Genomic DNA, 18,235 nt, shown 5'->3' with positions numbered 1-18,235 from the left:
GGCGGCTACGTCTTTCTCCCAGACCCCGCCCACCAGGGCCCGCCCCTCCGGTTATTTAACTCCGGTTCCAAGCGCCCAGTTTGCAGAGCGCGGTCTGATCCTGGCCGGAAGGAGCCGCCCACGGCATTTCGCACTCTCCATTGGCTGAGAGCGGCGGCGGGGGCAGGCCCGGGCCTGCGATTGGCTGTTGGAGCAAGGTTGTCCCGCGGCCCCGGCGGCCGGCGGGCGCTAAACGCCATGGAAGAAGCCTCGTCCGTGCTGACCCGGGGGGCTGTGCAGCGGAGGGGCCCCAAGACCCCGGAGAAGCAGGCGCAGGACCAGTCGGGACGGAAGCCGGGGCGGCGAAGGCAGGGGCGGAGGTGTGCACGGCTGGGCTGAGCTCCGGGTTTGGGCCGGGGTGGCCATGCTGCTTGTCCCTGCACAGTGCGACACTGTCCACTTCTCGCGGTGGGCTCCCTTCATCCCTGCGTCCCTCTGTCCTTCCATCCACGGCCGCAGACGGGCCACCCGAGCAAGCTAGCAGCGTCCTTGTCCCTGACCCATGACAGACCCTATTCCAGCCCACCGGGTCCCGTCCCGGAAGCCTGGCTCCATGACTACCGTACCTTTCTTTGGCCCTGTAAGTCAGGCATTGCCATACCTGGATGGCTTTCTGTTAGGCTGATATTTGAACTGAGACTTTAGGGAAGAGGAGGACCGCGGTTGGTGGCTATCCACGTGGGAGGATCACAATGAGCAAAGTGAGGAGTGGACAGACATGACCCTCTGGTCTGGGGATTTGTTCCTTTGGGGTTAGTAACATCCTGGTAAGTAGGATACTGGGAAGGGTGTCACCACAGACTTGACTTGTCTCGTTCTGTTTTTCCACCCACAGCTGTGAGACAGCTGGGCCATCCAGACGATAGTGTGGGTGCTGGGTAGAAGGCCTCCCAATCCGGTCCTTTCCCTCTTTCTGGAGAATTCTAAGGTGACAAAGGTGAACAGGAGCAGGCAGGATTGCTCTGAATTCCTTTGGGCGTAGCTGAAGGGTGAAGAAATCCTCCAGGGAGGGGCATCTGGAAGAGAAGAGTCTGGAAATGAGATTTGAAAGGGGGTGGTTAACATGGCCCAATGACACAGGCCTGTGTTATCGGACTACTTGAGAGGGCGAGGCAGGAGGCTCACAAGTTTGAGGCTAACCTGGTTTAGCCAGGCTGTGTCTTCAAATAAGAATGGAAGGTCTTGAGATGGATTCATGGTAGAGCACTTGCCTAGGATGTGGGAAGTCTTGAGTCTGAGCCCCGGCACCATAGGAAAAAGAAGGTATCTCCAGACACACAGATACCTGCTGCTGTCTGGCTGTCTCTGTAGATCCATGGGCTCCTCAGTTTAATTGCAGAGGCCCTAGGTCCGTGATTGGTGACTGATCCTGTGGAGGGAGCTCAAGTCACTGCTGAAGGCCTCAGGCCCTGGGAGGTTTAGATACCCTGGTTTCTAAAAGGTTACTATGTATCTTCTCACTATTCTAAGATGATACTTTTAAAAACATTGTAACAAACGAGTGCTTCCTCAGACATCGCTACTTCCTGAAGTCAAGGTACTCTTCCTTGTCATTATCTCCATTGGTGACAGCGGGAGCCCCTGAGTGTTCCATGCCCCTGGGTGTGGACAGAAGACAAAACCTGCTTCTGACCTCTCAAGGCCTTCAATTTTGCTAGTACTTGAAAACCCTATGTACCCCCTGCCCGCAGAAGGCCTGTGGCCCTAAGAAGTACCTACCTTGGTGTTCTCAGTGTGTGATTTGCCTGTTGGGCGGGGAAGGTGTTACTCAGGTGTGGACTGCCATTGGCACCTGTCCAAGCAGAAGCAGGTCCTGGTAGCTAATAAATAAGATGAGCCCTAGCTATCCAGTCTCTGGTTCCATGCATGCCTCTGGTGTAGGTTTTATAAACCATGTTCAGAGATATCTAACCATTTGCTTCTGTTATTTACCCTTTAGGGGGGCTGAGAATACAGCTCAGTTGGTAGCTCACTTAATGTGCTTTAAATCTAGTTCAGTCACCAACACAACATAAGTGGGCGTAATGGAGCACCCCTGAGACTCCAAGGCTTGGGAGGTGGAAGGGGAAAACTTAGAAATTCTGTGTTGTCCTTGACTACACAGTCAGTCCCAGACTGGCCTGTATGACAGACACGACTTTGTATCAAAAACAAAAACAAGTTAATCTTTTAAAACCCATCCTTTGCCTAGGATCAAAGAGGACCAAGAAGAGGAAACGATTTTTAGAGATGTGGTCAGTTTCAGCCCAGACCCTTTACCAGGTGAGGTGACCGAGGCTCCCACTGTGGTCATTGCCCCCCCCCCCCCCCCCCCCCCCCGGTCTGGTCAAAGCATCTGCATGAATTCCCTGATTGCCACCATTCCTTACTGTTTCCCTCTGTGGACCAGCTAGATATTATGACAAGGACACCACCAGACCTACCAGCTTTTACTTCTCATCCCTGGAGGACCTCCTGGCCTGGACCCCCGCCATGGAGGATGGCTTCAACGTCGCCCTGGAGCCACTAGAACGTCGTCAGCCCCCACTGAGCAGCCCCAGGCCCCGGACCCTGCTGTGCCACGACATGATGGGCGGGTACCTGGAGGACAGGTGAGGTTCCTGACATAACATAGCACTGCTCTCATTGCTGGCTGTCCTAGCATGGGAAGATGGCGACAGTTGGAGTTGGGAAAGACGGTTTCTAGATGGGCCCTCAGCACCTCAGGGAGAGAAACTCAGTCCTAGAGGTTAAACTTCACATGGCAGAAGCAAGTTGGAGTTGGGCGAGCGCGTGTCTGTCTTAGCTACATAGATGGCTAGCTCCTCAGGCTGCCCCTGAAGAGGATCGCCACCCAATCTCCAGGCCTCCGGGCCCATCAGCCATGTCCTCATTTGGTGTGTGTGTGTGTCTGTTGCACTTCCCCTAAGCTCTGTTCTCATTCAGATCCCTTTGCCTCTGGTTTCCTGGGCTTTCTCTCTCTCAGCTATGCACAGGTTAATTAGAGTGACACTTTAAACATCTAGAGGACAGTCTCAGACAGGGTGATAGGAAGCTGAGTCAGAGCCAGCAGCCCACTCTGGGGCATGGCCAGCCTGCAGACAAGGGGAGACGCGGGCACTGCTGACCTTGCGCCTGGGGCGGAAGCCAGAGACAGGGCCTGTGCCTAGCCTTTCTGCTTCCTTCTCTTTCATCTGCTCACAGAGGCCAAAGTGCTGTCTGTGCAGATCCAGCGGCCCATGCCAGCTCCTTGCCCAGTGAGTGAGCCCTCCCCAAATACACGAGGATGTTTGAGATTGGGTCTTGCTCTGTAGTTTAGTCTGGTAGAGAACTCATTACGTAGCCCAGCTGGCTTCCACCTCCAGTCCCTCTGCCTCAGGTACCTCTATGCCTAGTCCCCTCTTCAGGGTTCTTTGTGTGTCTGTGTGTGTATGTGGAGGCCGGGGTACAACCTCGGCTATTGTTCCTCGGACACTGTCCACCTTATTTTTGAGACACACATCCTCACTGGCCTGGAACTCATCAAGTAGACAAGGCTGGCCCATCTGGCACTCTCTGCCTTCTCATCCCTGAGAGTACATGCACACTCTACCCTACCTGGATTTTTAATTTTTTTTTTTTTACTAAGTCAGTTCTAGGGATGGAACTCCCTGCAAGGCAGGCATTTTGCTGGCTGTCACCCCAGCTCCTGCTCCTGGCTGCTCTTGACAGAAGAGCCTCAGGTAGTTCCTGCTCTCGCTCCTCCCACACAGGGTCTCACCCAGCAGGCTTCAGTCAGAGCCAATGACCAGAACTGAAGCGCGACACCTCACCCAAGGCTGCTCTCTCCCACCCGCCATCACTGTGTCCTGATTCTGTCCGCTGGGACCTGACTCTGTCCCATGTCTTCCAGGTTCATTCAGGGCTCGAAGGTGCAGAACCCCTACTCCTTCTACCACTGGCAGTACATTGACATCTTTGTGTACTTCAGTCATCACACGGTCACTATCCCCCCTGTGTGCTGGACCAATGCTGCCCACCGGCACGGGGTCTGCGTGCTGGGTAAGAGCCAAGCGGCTGGTGACATAGCTGTGCCCATGGGTCAGGACTGGTGTCTGTACATTTTCCCAGGGGGGACCAGATGGCATCTATTTTTAGCTGTGGCCCATGGGTCATTGTGGCGGTGAGCAGAGAGGCCATGCTGTGTTCCAGAAAAGCCCTGCTTACATACATGAGTAGTGACTGCGTCTGGCCCGAGGCCACGGTTTGCCATTCACTGGTTCAGACCGGTGCTTCTCCAGCTTCATCCTGCATCCCCTGTGACCACATCCCAGAGGACCACTGGTAGAATGTCTGCATCCTCCTATAGTCCTGCTGTCTAGGAAGCATACTCAGGCAAGCCCCGGGTCAGAGGAGAGCCGTCCCTGCAGCCGTTTCTATCTCATGTCTCACAGGGACCTTTATCACAGAGTGGAAGGAGGGTGGCAAGCTCTGCGAATCCTTCCTGGCTGGGGATGAGCGCTCCTACCAGGCGGTGGCCGATCGGCTGGTCCAGATCGCTCAGTTTTTTCGTTTCGATGGTTGGCTCATCAATATCGAGAACTCCCTGAGTGTAAGAGACACAGCCACGTTCTGGCACCGCAGCTGTGGTCTGGTGCCTGCCCCTCCACCCCTTGCTTGCTTCCCCTGCCCCGATTCCTTGCTCTACCCTCACCCCTTTGCATGACCCCTCTTGCTCCGGACCCAGGCCCCAGCCCATGGCAGCAAGACCCACTTCTTGCATCCCAGCTGGGGCCAACAGTGCCATCTCTGACTGCTAGCCATGAGCTCCGTTGGCTGTGGTCTGCTTGCCTCCCTCCTCGGTGCAGCCACACACTTTCTCCCCATCCCTGCTTTGGGCTTGTGTGTGTGGCTTCTCTGTGATCCTGACCCCTGCCCTTGCTTTTATCTCTTCCTGAATTCCAGGCTATTTTCTTTTCTCTCCTTCCTCCCCTGTGGCTGTGGGACAAGGGGCATTTCTGGCAGGCTGGCTCTTATGGCCTCTCTTCTCTACTATACTGTGTTATTTCTCATGACAGACATGCCCAGCCTTGCGAGGGTCTGATCTCCCTTCCTTCCTTGCAGCCGGCTGCTGTGGGGAACACACCCCCGTTTCTCCGGTACCTGACCACGCAGCTCCACCAGCTGGTTCCCGGAGGCCTGGTGCTGTGGTATGACAGCGTGGTACAGAGCGGGCAGCTCAAGTGGCAGGATGAACTCAATGAACAGAACAGGTGAGCGCCAGGGGTGGCTGTGCAGGAAGAGGATCTGGACAGGTTACAGGACATCCCGTGTGGGCGGCTTTGGGTTAGAGGGAGCAGGTACGGTCAGTACCCACGGGGCTGGATGCTGCAGCCCCAGTCCATGGGTTCTGTGTGGCCCTGAACATCAGGGAGGCTGACAGCAGATGGGTGTCCTGTCCAGCTGTGCATGGCCTCAGCTGGTCCTTGCCACCTCCCAGGGTCTTCTTTGACTCCTGCGATGGCTTCTTCACCAACTATAACTGGCGGGAGGACCACCTGCAGAGGATGGTGGCGCAGGCCGGGAAGCGCCTGGTTGACGTGTATGTGGGCGTGGATGTGTTTGCTCGGAGCAATGTGGTTGGAGGCCGTTTCGATACTGACAAGGTAGGTGGTGGCCTTTTCACCGCACAGGGCTACTGGTCTGCACACCTTCGGTGGCCTCTTCTTTGGGGACCTTCCGTTCTTCTTAGTACCTCAGAGGAAAGAAAGAGCAACTGTTCCCTGAGAAGGGAAACCAAGGCACCCCAGAACTCCTGTGTCTCGGGTCAGATGGGCTGAAGGTGTACCCACTCCTTTTTTTTTGAGACAGGGTTTCCCTGCCTAGCTCCGACTGTCCTGGAACTTGCTCTATAGACCAGGCTGTCCTGGCTTGCTTTGTAGACCAGGCTGGCCTCGAACTCACAGAGATCCACCTGCCTCTGCCTCCCGAGTGCTGGGATTAAAGGCCTGCGCGACCACTGCCTGACTCCGTTTGCTTCCACTCTTGAATCATCCCCCAGACGCTGATTTCCCTCCCTTCCTGGGCTACGTGCTTTGGAGCACGTTGAGTGACTTCTCATGCCACCTAGACAGAGGGTGTGTGCAGGGGCTGTAGTGACAGAGGTAAAGCTATTATGTTGGGGACCAATGAGGTTTTCTGGCCAAGTCAGCTGAGCAGGGAGGAGAGGTGAGCAGCAGGCCCAGTTCCTGTCTGTCAGTCCCGAGGGAAGCTCTAGATGAATCATTTGACCCAGGGCCCTGGTTTTACTTGTGATAAAATACTCTAAGTGCAACAGGAACCACAGGGGCTGAATCTCAGGTTACAGTTCCAGGCTCCAGCCCATCAGTGTAGGGAAGTCTGGGCGGCACCGTCCCGATCAGAGGGAAAGGAAGTCAATGCTGGCTTATTCTGACTGGCTCTCTTCTTCCCCCACCTCTTATTATTTTGGGGAAAGCATCTTTCTGAGTAGCCCTGGCTGTCCTGGAACTTGCTGCGTAGATCCCACTTTCTTTGCCTTCCCTGTCTCTGCTTCCTGGGATTAGAGGTCACCCCGCCCAGCTTTCTCCTCTTTTATATGGTCAGGACCTTCCTTTCCTAGGGAATAGTGCTGCCTCCCGTGGGCTAGGTCTTCCCTAGTCGATCAACAAGACAAACTCAGACACGCCCACAGGCTAACCCAGGGCAGACACCACCCGTCCCTGAGACTCTTCTAAGGTTATTCTAGTTGTGCAAGGTGACAGCTAATACCAAGGAGCACACAGTGGCCCAGCCCAGTGACTGCTGATTCTCTACCTGCTGTGATTCTCAGAGAAGATAGAGGGGGAGAGGGAGAGTCCCAGTGAGCTCACTGCTCTGCCCTCCACAATAGCTCCATGACTGAGTCCGCCATGTTTTCAGTTGCTTCTCCTTTAGCTGGCTTGTGGGACAACAGGGATGAAGCCCAAGACCCTCTGCTTGGAGTTCTGAGAGAGAGCTCTCCCTAGCTGGTCCTGAGAGATCCTTCCCTGTGAGCTGGCCTCCAGTCCTGCCTGGACTCTGGTCCCAGTGTGCGGCATCTCCCTCGATTCTGTCTCCCCAGTCACTGGAGCTGATCCGAAATCACGGCTTCTCGGCGGCGCTGTTTGCTCCTGGCTGGGTGTATGAGTGTCTGGAGAAGAGTGAATTCCTTCAGAACCAGGACAAGTGAGTCCCCAAGGGCTTTGCATGGGCCGGCAAGAGAGAGGGCATCTCTGCTGCTGTGGGTACCTGGTGGTGGCTCAGGTCTAGCTGTATAATAATCCTCTCCAGTGGGGTGGGACTGAGGGTGAGAACTAAGTGGATGCTCTGGCAGCCCCCTGACAGGATTCTAGAGACCATCTGGGCAGGAGGGAAAGGAGCGTGAGAACCATTTCCTGCTGGCGTCATCTGGCCTGCCCGACTCCCTGGCTCCACAGAGGGCTGCAGGGAGGTGGAGCACCCCCTCACCCTGACTCCCCGTGTCCCTGTCAGGTTCTGGAGACTGCTGGAGCGCTTCCTGCCCACACACAGTATCTGCTCCCTGCCCTTTGTCACCTCTTTCTGTCTGGGGCTGGGGCCTCGAAGAGTCTGCTATGGCAAGGTGCGGTGCAGTCTGGTGCTGAGGACAGGGTGGGAAAGTGGGCTTCTCTGTGTCTGGCTCTGGCTGGGATGGGCAGGAGAGAGCCAACGGATGTGAGCTTGTCCCTACCTCCATGTGCTGTTTGCCTCTGCAGAGGAGGCCCCTGCCCCATTTCTCACTCGCTCCGTAGACCAGGCTGGCCTTGAACTTACAGAGATCTGCCCGCCTCTGCCTCCCAAGTGCTGGGATTAAAGGCATGCGCCACCACCCGGCCCTTTTCTCACTTCTCCTCTTTCTTCAGGAGCAGGCAGTGGGACCCTGGTACCACCCTAGTGCCCAGGAGACCCAGCCCCTCTTTGGCGAACATAAACTGGCTGGAGACAGTGGGGGCTGGGTGAAGACACACTGCTGCCTGGCAGACGCCTGGCATGGGGGCAGCTCTCTGCTGCTCCGGGGCCTGATTCCACCTGAGGTTGACAACGTAGCCGTGAGGTGGGTGAGTGATGGCTGAGGTGTGTGGGTCTCCGCCTTCTGTCCTCTGTGTCTGCGGCTAAATTAGGCAGAGGGTCTGCCGGAGCCAAGTAAGGAGCTGTTAGACCTCAGATCTTTTACGCTGTGCTCAAACACATTGCATGACGCCTCTGCAGCCTGCTTCAGTGTTGCATGGCTGTGTCGGTTGGGTGCAGTGCCATGCAGGAGTTTGAAACAGCCCACTGAGTGGCACTTCCCAGCACGTGGCTGCCTTAGATGGTGCATGGGAGGAAATTAGAACCAGGGCCTTCCAGTCTGCAGCAGTCTGGCTATAGGAAAGGCCAGGTCCTAGTCACGGCAGGGAGGGGCTGGTGGAGGGTCTGCGGTCTCCCTCCCACCTCTCATAAGGTTTCTCTCCTCCAGGTTGTTCTCCCTGCAGGTTCCACTGCCACCCAAGCTTTTCCTGTCAATGGTGTACAAATTTGAACGCTCGACAGATGTTCAGGTGGCTTTGGAGCTTACAACAGGGGATGCCAGCAGCTGCCACGTGGGTGGCATATTGGTGCTCAATGGTGAGAGGCTGGGTAACTTCATGGAAAGGAGGTGGCGAAGGCCCTGGCTCCGGGTGGAACTGGTATGGGTGGGGCTGCTGTGGGCGGGGATGGGTAGTTCCCACCTAGGGTGGAATCTGTGGTTTGTGGTCACAGAGATGTAAGACAGGGGTCTCCTAGACCCCCCTCCCCCCACTGCCCTACCCAGGGGTCTCCTAGACCCCCCTCCCCCACTGCCCTACCCAGGGGTCTCCTAGACCCCCCTCCCCCCACTGCCCTACCCAGGGGTCTCCTAGACCCCCCTCCCCCCACTGCCCTACCCAGGGGTCTCCTAGACCCCCCTCCCCCCACTGCCCTACCCAGGGGTCTCCTAGACCCCCCTCCCCCCACTGCCCTACCCAGGGGTCTCCTAGAACCCCCCTCCGTCCACTGCCCCACCAGGGGTCTCCTAGACCTCCCTTCCCCAACTGCCCTGCCGAGTAGACATCCTGCCCCTCTTGGGTTTTCCTGTGGGATTCTCCTTTCTGAAGCCCATGTCTTCTAGCAGATTCTGGCTCAAGGCACAGCCCCCGACCCCTCCGGGTGCCCCCCACCAAACTGGCCAGATGGAGTGGCCGTTGTGGTCAGCAGCTCAGTGGGGGCTGGATTCAACGGTGAGTCCCTCTCCTGTCAGGTCCCCTTAAGGCTATGGGCACACATGGAGGAATTTAAGGAACAAGAGTTCCCCACTGAGAACCAACCCCCCCCCCCCCCCGGAACAAGAGGGAAGGAGAGATCTTGGTTTGACCCTCGAGTTTTGGCAGCAGTGAGATAGACCAGAATATTCCTCACAGGAACCTGCTGTAGTCCTGGGCCCCATGACCTGGGGTACCTCTGGGATGCTTCCTGCTTCATGCTGTGGCTAGGGCCCTCCCCATAGCTGGCTTGTGAGTAGCCTGTGTGTTCTTTCAGCTGCTATGAGGTGAGCCTGCATGGGTGCCTGCTTCAGGACCTCTTGATGAGCTTCTCACGGCCACCTGGCAGCCGGGAGGAGAAGGGCTTCGTTTGTCGCCTTGGAGAGATCCAGGTGTGTATGTGGGAGCTGGGCCTGTGGGGAGGGAGGGGTGGATGGAGGCTCTGAGGAGTGCCTCCCTGGGCATCTTGCCAGCCAAACCTCTCTCCTATCAGGTGGTTGATGCCAACAGCCTGCTGGCCCCTCTGCCCCGGGTACAGAAGGTCACCATCTCACAGCTCCGCTGGCTTCCGCTGATCTCTGGATCCGAGGGCCGCCCTGCCCAACTCCTTCTCAGCTGTACTCTTCAGTGGTCCTTCCACCTGCTCCAAGCCAGGTGCTTCCGGATTCACTGCCGGGAACAGACAGGAAGCAGCTCCGCAACGGACGGGACTGAGAAGCCCATGTTCCTGGGCCTGGCTTTTGCCAACCAGTACCGTGTGGTGGACGTGGTAGTGGGGGCCGCTAGATTTGGGCAGGATGGTCGTGTGGAGTTCCTGGTGGAGCCTGTCCCCAGGGAGGGCTTCCAGGTGCCTCAGGCCGAATGGGGCAGGGCGGCCCTGGTCTACTCAGCCCCTCAGTGAGCCCACCCCAGAGCATAATACCCTTCTTGCCTCAAGACTCGAGGTTTCCTCTTGACCAACCACACAGGGCTGAGTGGACCACGGAGTATAGCTGGGTCCCCAGGAGGCCACGTCTCTAGGCTCTGGCTGTGCTCTCAGGAAGCTCTGACCTGTGGGTGCTCCAGGTGAGTTACCTAGCACCCACATCCTTCTGTGTAATGCCCTCCATGGGAAACAGGACTCAAGGGAGAAGGAGAGCGTTTGAAGTTTCTTTCAGAAGGTTCAGTAAAGGCTATCACGCACAGACTGAAAAGATGCTTCTGTTGAGAATGGTGGCCATTTGTCCCTGCAGCTTTGACAATCAGAGACAAACCTCACTGGTGACAGTAAGGACCCTGAGAGGCCAGGGTTTGCGATGCCTCCTGAAGGCTGAGGCAACACCCCTTAGGCTTGGAGTGGGAGTTGGGTACTCACAGGGTAGCTGGGATGGTGGCCTCTAGGACTAGGAGCTCCGTCTGGTGGGCATTGGCACCCCGCCCCCCATACAAGGTGGGCCAGTCATCATCAGACTACCTGTGTGGATGGTGGCTTTGGCAGCTGACTGTCCCCATGAACCCCAACTCCCTTGCCTGTGCACAGGCTGTCTGCCATGGTGAAGGTGCAGAGGCATCAGGTGCCCCCGTGTCTCCTAGAGACAGGTGCGCCTTGCCTCCCTCTAGGTGTGGCTATGTCCTTAGCTGTACAGAGCCCTGTTGACACTGGGCTGCATGGAAGCCACCCTGAGTATCTGGGCCGTGGGTGACGCCACCATCTTTTCCCAGTGCTTCATGCTCAGGCCACGACCTCTCTCATCCCTTCTGTGTTCATACATGGGACCCTCTTTGACACAGCTCTGGGGTCTGACCTGTCACCACCAGGGCAGCCTGTCACCATCCCCCAGAGGTTGGTGCTTCCTCAGAGTCCTGAGTGCCAGGCAAGGAGGGCAAGGGTGGCTCCTGCCTGTGTGGGTTGATGCTTCCGCCCATCTTCCCTGATTTTGTGGGCACTCTGTCTCTCACGAGTGGCACCTATAAGGACCTAGAACCATCCTGCCAGGTTTCTCTTGTGATTACCGGCTCTCACAGGGACAGGGGCAGGACAGGGCCTCTGGTAAAGTCCAGGCTACTCCTGTACCCTGGCATGTGGCCACCAGCCTTGCAAGTAGGAGAGGAGCACCCAGGACTGTGCTGGCCTTGCTTTCTCTGGTCTGATGCGGAACCTGCCCCCAGGACCCTGGCTTCCCCAGTCCCAGCCAGGGTACTATGCCTGGAGCAGAGAGTCCACGGGTGGCAGGAAGGGCAGGGGGTGGGTTCTGGGGCAGTGCAGCATTCCTGAATGCCCTGCTTCCCTCATGGTACCGGGGACACTTTTTAAAAGTGCTGGTTCCTTCAAATATTTTATGCAGAGAAGGAGGGAAAATTTATAGTGGCAATTATTTTCTTACAGTCTGGTGAGCAAGCAATTAGAAGTAAGGGGGCTTAGCAGAGCGTGGCGTGAGGCAAAGCCGCGCAACCCCACTTCCCAGGAGCACGGTCCCCAGTCCCGGCAACACTGACTCCTGCGCAGGAAAATTAATCTGTCGGCATTTAAGCCCGGGCCCCTCTGGTGGATATAATCGCTTGGAAATAAATTATCCAATGTGAAAAACGAGAAGGCAAGTCTTGGTGTGATCCGGCTCTTGGCCCCAGCCCCGAAGCTTTTGGTTTGGATTCTGCGTCTCTCATGGCAGATCTCAGCCCCTGCCTTAGCTGCCCCCACCTACTGTTCTGCCGCCACCTCTTTCCGAAGTCAGGGCTCAAGGCTGGGCCGCACATTCACCTTGGAATGAATGTAGGGCCGCCGTTGAGGGTGTCCACACCATGATGGCTTCACGCCCTATCCCTGGCTCTGTGACCTCTCACATCCAGTCAACACCATGCCTGGGGAATGCCCACCATGCCCCTGCTTCCTTAGCTGCAACTGGTAGAAACTTTGCGGGCTGCTCTGCCCCATGAGTCTGTCTGAGGGCAGGCGCAGAGGCCAGCCTGAAGAAGGGGGCTGGAACGTCCCAGGTGTTTGCCCAGAGGGTCCCCAGCCTCCCCACTCTCACCTGCCTATCCTAGGGCTGAGCCCCAAACCCCAGACCTTGAGTGCTCTCCCCCCCCCCCCCCCCCCCGTGCAGGGAACTGCTAAATTAGAAAAAGCCATCCTGGTTTGAAGAAAGAAATCTTTATTAATCTTAATAGTAATACTGTTACTTTGAATGGTCACACCGTGGAAGCATACAGAATGGTAAGAAAGGAAGCCTGGGGCTCGGCTGCAGTCCTGGGAGAGGGGCTGGGATGAGGGTTCCGAGCTGCTGTGGGAAAAGGGTCCGAAACAGCAGAAGGCGAGGGGCTCTGTACAGAGGACAGAGCCGGAGGCAGGCGCAGGGCTATGTACAACAGGAATAGAAAAGGAGGGTTCCGTTTCCATAGCTTCGGTGGCTGATGCTGGATAGAAAGTGAGGTGATTTATTTTGAGGTGTCATGAGACAGTGGTGCCGCGTCGGGAGCCATGGTTTCTGTTATTTTTTTATTTTTTTGCTGTTAATCCTACTCCACCTATCCCGGCCTTGCCAGGGGCTTCTTGCTACCTGTCCCTTGTGCCATCCACTGGGCCTGCTGCTTTCCTGTGACACCCACTATTCCTGCCCAGGGAGCGAAGGGGCTGCAGCCCCGCTGGCCTTCCCTGCGGCGGGGCCAGCCCAGACTGTCCCCATTCCTTGCCTTCCCCATGGGTCCTGCTCTGACCGTGGCCCTCCAGACCCTAGCACCTTGACTCCCGGCCTCCAGGTGCAGCCCAGGGCTGGCCCATCTGTCATCGCCCGCTCCCTAGCAGAACTGAGCCACAGGAGGGAGCAGGAAGGAGGGTTGGGTCCTTCTTCAGGAAGGCTGCCACTACGAACAAAAGCTGTGCTCCAGGGCCCCCCTGTGCACGCCTACAGCATGAGGACTGGGTCCCTGCTGGCTGGGCCTCCTTCCTTCTCTGTAGCTGGAAGCTTTTCTCACATAGGGGAGCAGGAGCATGGGGTGCTCCAGAGTCCTGGAGCCATGTCAGCCCTTTGCATTGGGAGTTGGACCCCAGGGCGGCTGGTTGGACAGCTGACGCACTGGCAGCACATTCAGTGAGGCCAGGCTGGAGACCTGGGATGAGTGACAAGCTGCCCTTGGCCCCTAACTGCCTCCAGCCCCTCCAGGGCTCAGCAGGCAATAGCCCAAGTCAGCTGGCTGCTCCTTCTTAGGGGCCTGCTCCACCCTAGAAACTCCTGCCTGGGGAGCAGGGTGGGAAAGGAAGACTGGGTAAGATACCGGAGCCCCCCGCCCCACACCCACGGGCCACATTTCCCCTCCAGGTCTTCCCCAGCGCCTGGCAGCATCCCTACTGCACCGCCAGTCAGGCAAGGCCACTCTCCGGCGCCCCCTGGGGGACGAGCTCCCTCGGTGCGGGCGTACGCCAGACGTGGACTTGGACTTGGACTTGGTTGGATGCCTCTTGGTTTGGTTGGAATTTTTTGTTGTTGTTGTTGCTGCTTGGATCTTAACATCTTTTTTTGTTTTGTTTTTTGTTTTGTGATTTTTTTTGTTTTTTTGTTTTTGCCCTTCATGGTCCGAGAAGGAGACGGTGGAAGGTTTCACTACAACAGAAACAGAAAGGGAAGGGCTGCAGTTTCTGAGGGGTAGCCGCAGCACATGGGGCCACTGTGCCTGCGGGCTTGGGTCCGACCTGAAGCCACAGTGCCCCTAAACCTTTCCCCCACAGCTTCTGGAGCCCCACCACAGGCTAGACGTAAAGCAGACCATCTTGTAGGGATGAGCGGACCAGGTAGGATATGGTAGAGATCGTGGAAGGAGAGGGAGCAGGGCTCTGTCTACAACGGGGCTAACAACTTTGGTTGCCTTGTGGTTCTGAACCCCCGGAGTGGGAGGGCCAGCACCGGCTAGTTCTCCAGAGCTCTCGGCCTGACCTCAGGTGCCAAATGGCATACTCTCTGGGACTCTGGACAGTAGAGCTAGGTGGGTCCCGAGGGCCACAGAGGCACAGACATGCTAATGGAGGCTTGGGTGAGGAAGGAAGCGGACACATGTCCCTGACCTGATGACTGGAGCCCTTTCCTCTCCTGGGATGGACCTCGACAATGTCGAGTCTCGCGATGGTTGGGGAAGGGGCTCTGTAGGTCGAGGAAAAACACCTGGAGGCATCAGCTTCAGGTGCCTGAGGAGGTGGTGAGGCTCAGGGACGGGTGACCCTGGGGCAGGGACATTTCTGTAAGGAAACCCAGAGCTGGGGTGACCACAGCCGTACACACACGGAACAGTGTGCTCGTGACTCCCTGGACAGGAGGATAATCAGTAAACTTTAATAGAAACATTAACTTCAGCTGAGAGGAAGTCCAGAGGGGGCAGCTACTCCTGACATTCCCGGTGAAAGGTGGGTGGAGGCCCCTCCCACCGGGAAACCCACTGACGAGGCCTCTATCAGTCACCAAGCATGGGGGTGGCCAGGCCTGCAGGGGTTGACCGAGGTGACTCAGAGGGAGGTTTGGTGGCACCTCTGGAGCTCCGAGCGTTGCCCTGTGACACAGGCACGGCCCTGGTAGGGCGACCTGCCGTCCCCCCGGCCTGGCTCCCGCAGTATGCATACTGTACCTGAAGTGGCTGTACAACACCAACAACGTCAAGATAGGAAACCAAGGTTCAGACATACAGGAAAACCAGGGTCAGAGACACACACACCGTCATGGGTGGGGTGGGGAGACCAGCTGGCTGGAGGTAAAAATCTACGGACTTTAGAGTCGCAGAGGGGTCAGCGGCGCGTGTCGCTGAGCGGGAGGGGCGCACTGTCCTCCTGGTGGCTGTGTCTGGTGTTGGGAGTGGAGGGTTTGGTTTGGAATAAGCAGTGGCATGAATGCTGTGAGGGGGGTCTCTTGCTAGTAGGGGGTGAAGCGGCTGTACCCTCCTCGGCAGAGGCTAGCCTGCAACATCAAAGATGAAAAACAGCCAATCAGTACCATCTTTCGGTATTGGGAGGAAAAAATCAAAAAGAAAAAAAAATTAAGGAAAACCGAAAAAGAAAAAGAAAGAAATAGCTAACCCCACTTTCTTTCCCCCAATAGTATTTCGTTGGGAAGAATGGGTTTCTGGTTACCATGGCAATTGGGGGGCCTGGTTCCTGGGTGGTGGTCTTGGGGCTGGGAGGGATGATCCCCTCCCCGGAGACTTCTATACTGTCTTTGGGCTCACTTCTTGGGGCTTCAACTGGGCCTACTGTGTGCTCTGGTGGAGATACCTCCTCGTGCCTACGGGGCTAGTGAGGATGCTCCCACAGGCCTCCAGAGCCACTGACGTCTGAGGGGCACACCTGCTGGTCATAGTTCCTGACCTGCTTCTGGGCTCCTAGGGCCTGCTAAGCTCGGCTCTGTGTCTTGCCAGAGAGGTTTCTAAGGAATCTGGTTCTCACCACCCCCAAGTTTGGCAGGGAATGGGAAGAAAGCAGCAAACACAGGAGGAAAAAGCCAGAAAAAATAAGCCATAATCAAGAGGGGCCTGTGAGTCCACCACAGTGCTCAGCTAGCTGCCTTGAGGCTGAGCTGAGTGGGTAGCCTGGGCCTTCAGGTTGCAGTCCTGGGTCTGGGTCTCTTCCTGTATGGCTGCAGCACCCTCTTAGCTAGAGCCCCACAGGCCTGCTCAGGATGTCTGGGGCTTGTTAAAAATCAATGAAGACAAAAATCCCCAAGGGAATAATCAAAACCAAGGGAGGTAGGAAAAAAAAATCCATGTTGCCCCTCAGCTTTCTCTCTCTTTACTGCCCCCCAAATGTTTTCATCTTTGATGCTGGATGCCAAGCTAGAAACATACAACATCCCTGGGGTGGGGGGCATCTAAGGCACAGGAAGAAGGTTTGCACTGGACACAGACTGGGGTACAGAGGGTCTGGGCGTACACACACACACATACACACATACACACGCACACAGACACACCAGCCCACCCACTCTCCCACCCTGCTAGAGTCTTCTCCGCCCTGAACACGGTGGATGAAGCTGCTGGAGACCATTTCCCTGGAGCCCCGGGACAGTCTGGGAAGAGTGTGGTGAGAAAGGGTTGTTGTCCTTTAGTTCCTCTGCCAAGTGAGAATGGGAAGGTGAGGGGGAGGTTAACCTCAGACATTTCCCAGGGAAGAACGGGTGACAACTGCCCAAACTGCCAGGCCCCTGCAGGCAGGACTGTGGTCACCGGGTTCTGGAACACTAGGATGCTTCTCAGAGGTCAGGTCATCGTGGAGGGTTGGACCTGCCTCTGGGGCAAGTTCCTCCCCAGCTCTCCAGAACAAGGCACTGGCTGCAGGTCTCAGCCTCGGCCTGCAGCCTGGTCCCACCCATCCCAGTACAGGACGGATGTCTTCGTCGCTAAGGGCGGTGGTTCTTACCATGGTTCCGATGCTGTAGGTTGCTGTGGGGCCGATGGTGTGATGGTAGGGATCAGTGGCTGCATAGACTCTGCCATAACTAGGGAAGAGCAGGGAGGGGGAGGGTGCCGGAGAGGGACAGCTGAAGCGGGCGGCGACAGCGCCCTTCCCCCGAGGCCCCTCCGTCCCCCATGAGACCCTCTCAGCTGCCTGTCCTTGCTTTCTGTTTGGAGGGAAGTTTCTGGAACTTAGCGGTACACCCCCTTCGTTAGGTGGCCAATGTGTTCTGCTTGGTGACGCGGGGAGGGGATGGTGTCGTTCGTGTGAGTCTGCCTCAAGCAAGAACTAGGGTACAGAGTTTGAGAGAAGAGAGAGATGGGGGATGGGGACCAGGGACACCACAGCCCAAGAGGTGGCACTCTGTCCCAGATGACCTTCTGCTCACCTAGTTTGTGAGGTGATGAATTCTTAGGGGACAAGGCTGGGTCACTCTGCCTGCCTTTCACATGTGGTAAGGCGGGGCAATAGATTGTAAGGAGAGCAAGGATTGGAGGGCCCCGCCCGTTATGGTGGGAGGGGGTAGTAGGTGGCAGGCAGCCTCCAGGCCACAGGGGGCATATGGACAAGCATGCCAGCTTTCTGTAGGCAAATCCACTCTATGGCCCAGACAGGAGCTCTGAAGCTACAGGGCCAAGAGTGTGAGGGAAAAAGCATTAGACTCAGCCTTCAATGAGGACTTGCCCTGAGCAACCACAGCTGGGCTCCCAGACACAAACTGGACCAGGGTTGTTTCCAGAGGTCAAATAGGGGCCCCCAGTCACCCTCCTCATAGAGAGCTCTTCTTGAGAGCTGTGAGACCCCTGAGTTGAGATCTGGGTGTTATGTCTGCTCCACGAGACAAAGTGAGGTAACCAGTCAGGGATTCCCTGGTTCAAGGATCTCTGAGCTCAATCTGGATCCTTCTAGCCCTGCATTCACCAGACACAGGCACGGACAGGTTCTGAGTGGTGGATGGGGTTTCCTGTCTGTCTGCACCCATCCTCCTAGGAGCCCCCAACACCCCTGTGCAGCCCGCTGTCTCACCTGTCGCTGTAGGCTGCGGCGGCTGCGGCTGCGGGCTGAGCATATCTGTAAGCTGCATAGCCTCCCTGCAGGGGAGGGAGGAAGGAGAGATGGCAGGTGGACTCAGTGGGGCTCACTCAGGTTGAGGCAGAGCCAGAGAAACTGAGGTAGGCACAGAGCCAGCAGAGCCAGGCCCTCAGGAGGGACTGCAGACCTTCTCAGGCCTCCTGTGCCTGACTTGCCACTCCCACCTTGGCCTGGCGTGGCTTAGGTGGTCCTGGCCTGGGAACCTGGTCTGTGGGCTGACAGAGGTCTGAGGACTGCACTGTTCAAGATGAAGCAGGGCTGCCTGTTCCTTTGTCCTTCCTTCCTTCCTTCCTTCCTTCCTTCCTTCCTCCCTCCCTCCCTCCCTCCTCCCTCCTTGTTTTCCTTGTCTGTTCTCACAATCATTTGCAATGTCAGCGCATACTATTTTGCACCAATTGTATCTCTGGCTGCATGCTGGTCCTGGCACACA

General features: G+C 56.8%; 2 protein-coding genes across 11 annotated transcripts in view; one reads left to right on the top strand and one right to left on the bottom strand.

The window, feature by feature from the left end:
* The first annotated feature begins 210 nt into the window (after positions 1–210).
* Engase (endo-beta-N-acetylglucosaminidase) lies at positions 211–11,874 on the top strand. 5 transcript variants are annotated; one of them, XM_041636113.1, is made up of 14 exons: positions 211–359; positions 2,231–2,301; positions 2,429–2,630; positions 3,911–4,059; positions 4,452–4,609; positions 5,122–5,270; positions 5,498–5,663; positions 7,118–7,221; positions 7,528–7,636; positions 7,917–8,107; positions 8,510–8,658; positions 9,185–9,290; positions 9,589–9,703; positions 9,805–11,874. In XM_041636113.1, exons 1-14 carry the CDS (start codon positions 238–240, stop codon positions 10,210–10,212), a joined length of 2,199 nt encoding a protein of 732 aa, XP_041492047.1. In that variant the 5' UTR covers positions 211–237; the 3' UTR covers positions 10,213–11,874. The 5 variants fall into 5 exon arrangements, with proteins under 5 accessions (XP_041492047.1, XP_041492046.1, XP_041492050.1 ...); XM_041636112.1 differs by having other exon boundaries at positions 9,182–9,290; XM_041636116.1 differs by having other exon boundaries at positions 217–806; positions 2,433–2,630; positions 9,182–9,290.
* Positions 11,875–12,418: 544 nt separating this feature from the next.
* Rbfox3 (RNA binding fox-1 homolog 3) overlaps positions 12,419–18,235 on the bottom strand; it is a 424,557-nt gene continuing 418,740 nt past the window's right edge. For 2 of the 6 annotated variants that reach the window (XM_041635689.1, XM_041635690.1), the window contains exons 13-15: positions 17,740–17,804; positions 16,678–16,756; positions 13,914–15,223 (exon numbers count right to left, since the gene is read on the bottom strand). In XM_041635689.1, the coding sequence (XP_041491623.1) occupies positions 15,179–15,223; positions 16,678–16,756; positions 17,740–17,804 (189 nt within the window). In that variant the 3' untranslated portion in view covers positions 13,914–15,178. Of the gene's footprint in view, positions 13,886–13,910; positions 15,224–16,677; positions 16,757–17,739; positions 17,805–18,235 lie in introns of those variants that run through there. The other 4 variants (XM_041635694.1, XM_041635692.1, XM_041635691.1 and 1 more) reach the window with 3 other exon arrangements.

Source organism: Microtus oregoni, unplaced genomic scaffold (genome assembly GCF_018167655.1).
Source record: "Microtus oregoni isolate MIOR12 unplaced genomic scaffold, Mior012 000048F_ref0000485, whole genome shotgun sequence".
NCBI lineage: Eukaryota > Metazoa > Chordata > Mammalia > Rodentia > Cricetidae > Microtus > Microtus oregoni.
The sequence above is the reverse complement of the archived record's forward strand: the minus strand, read 5'-3'. Positions and strand labels throughout refer to the sequence as shown.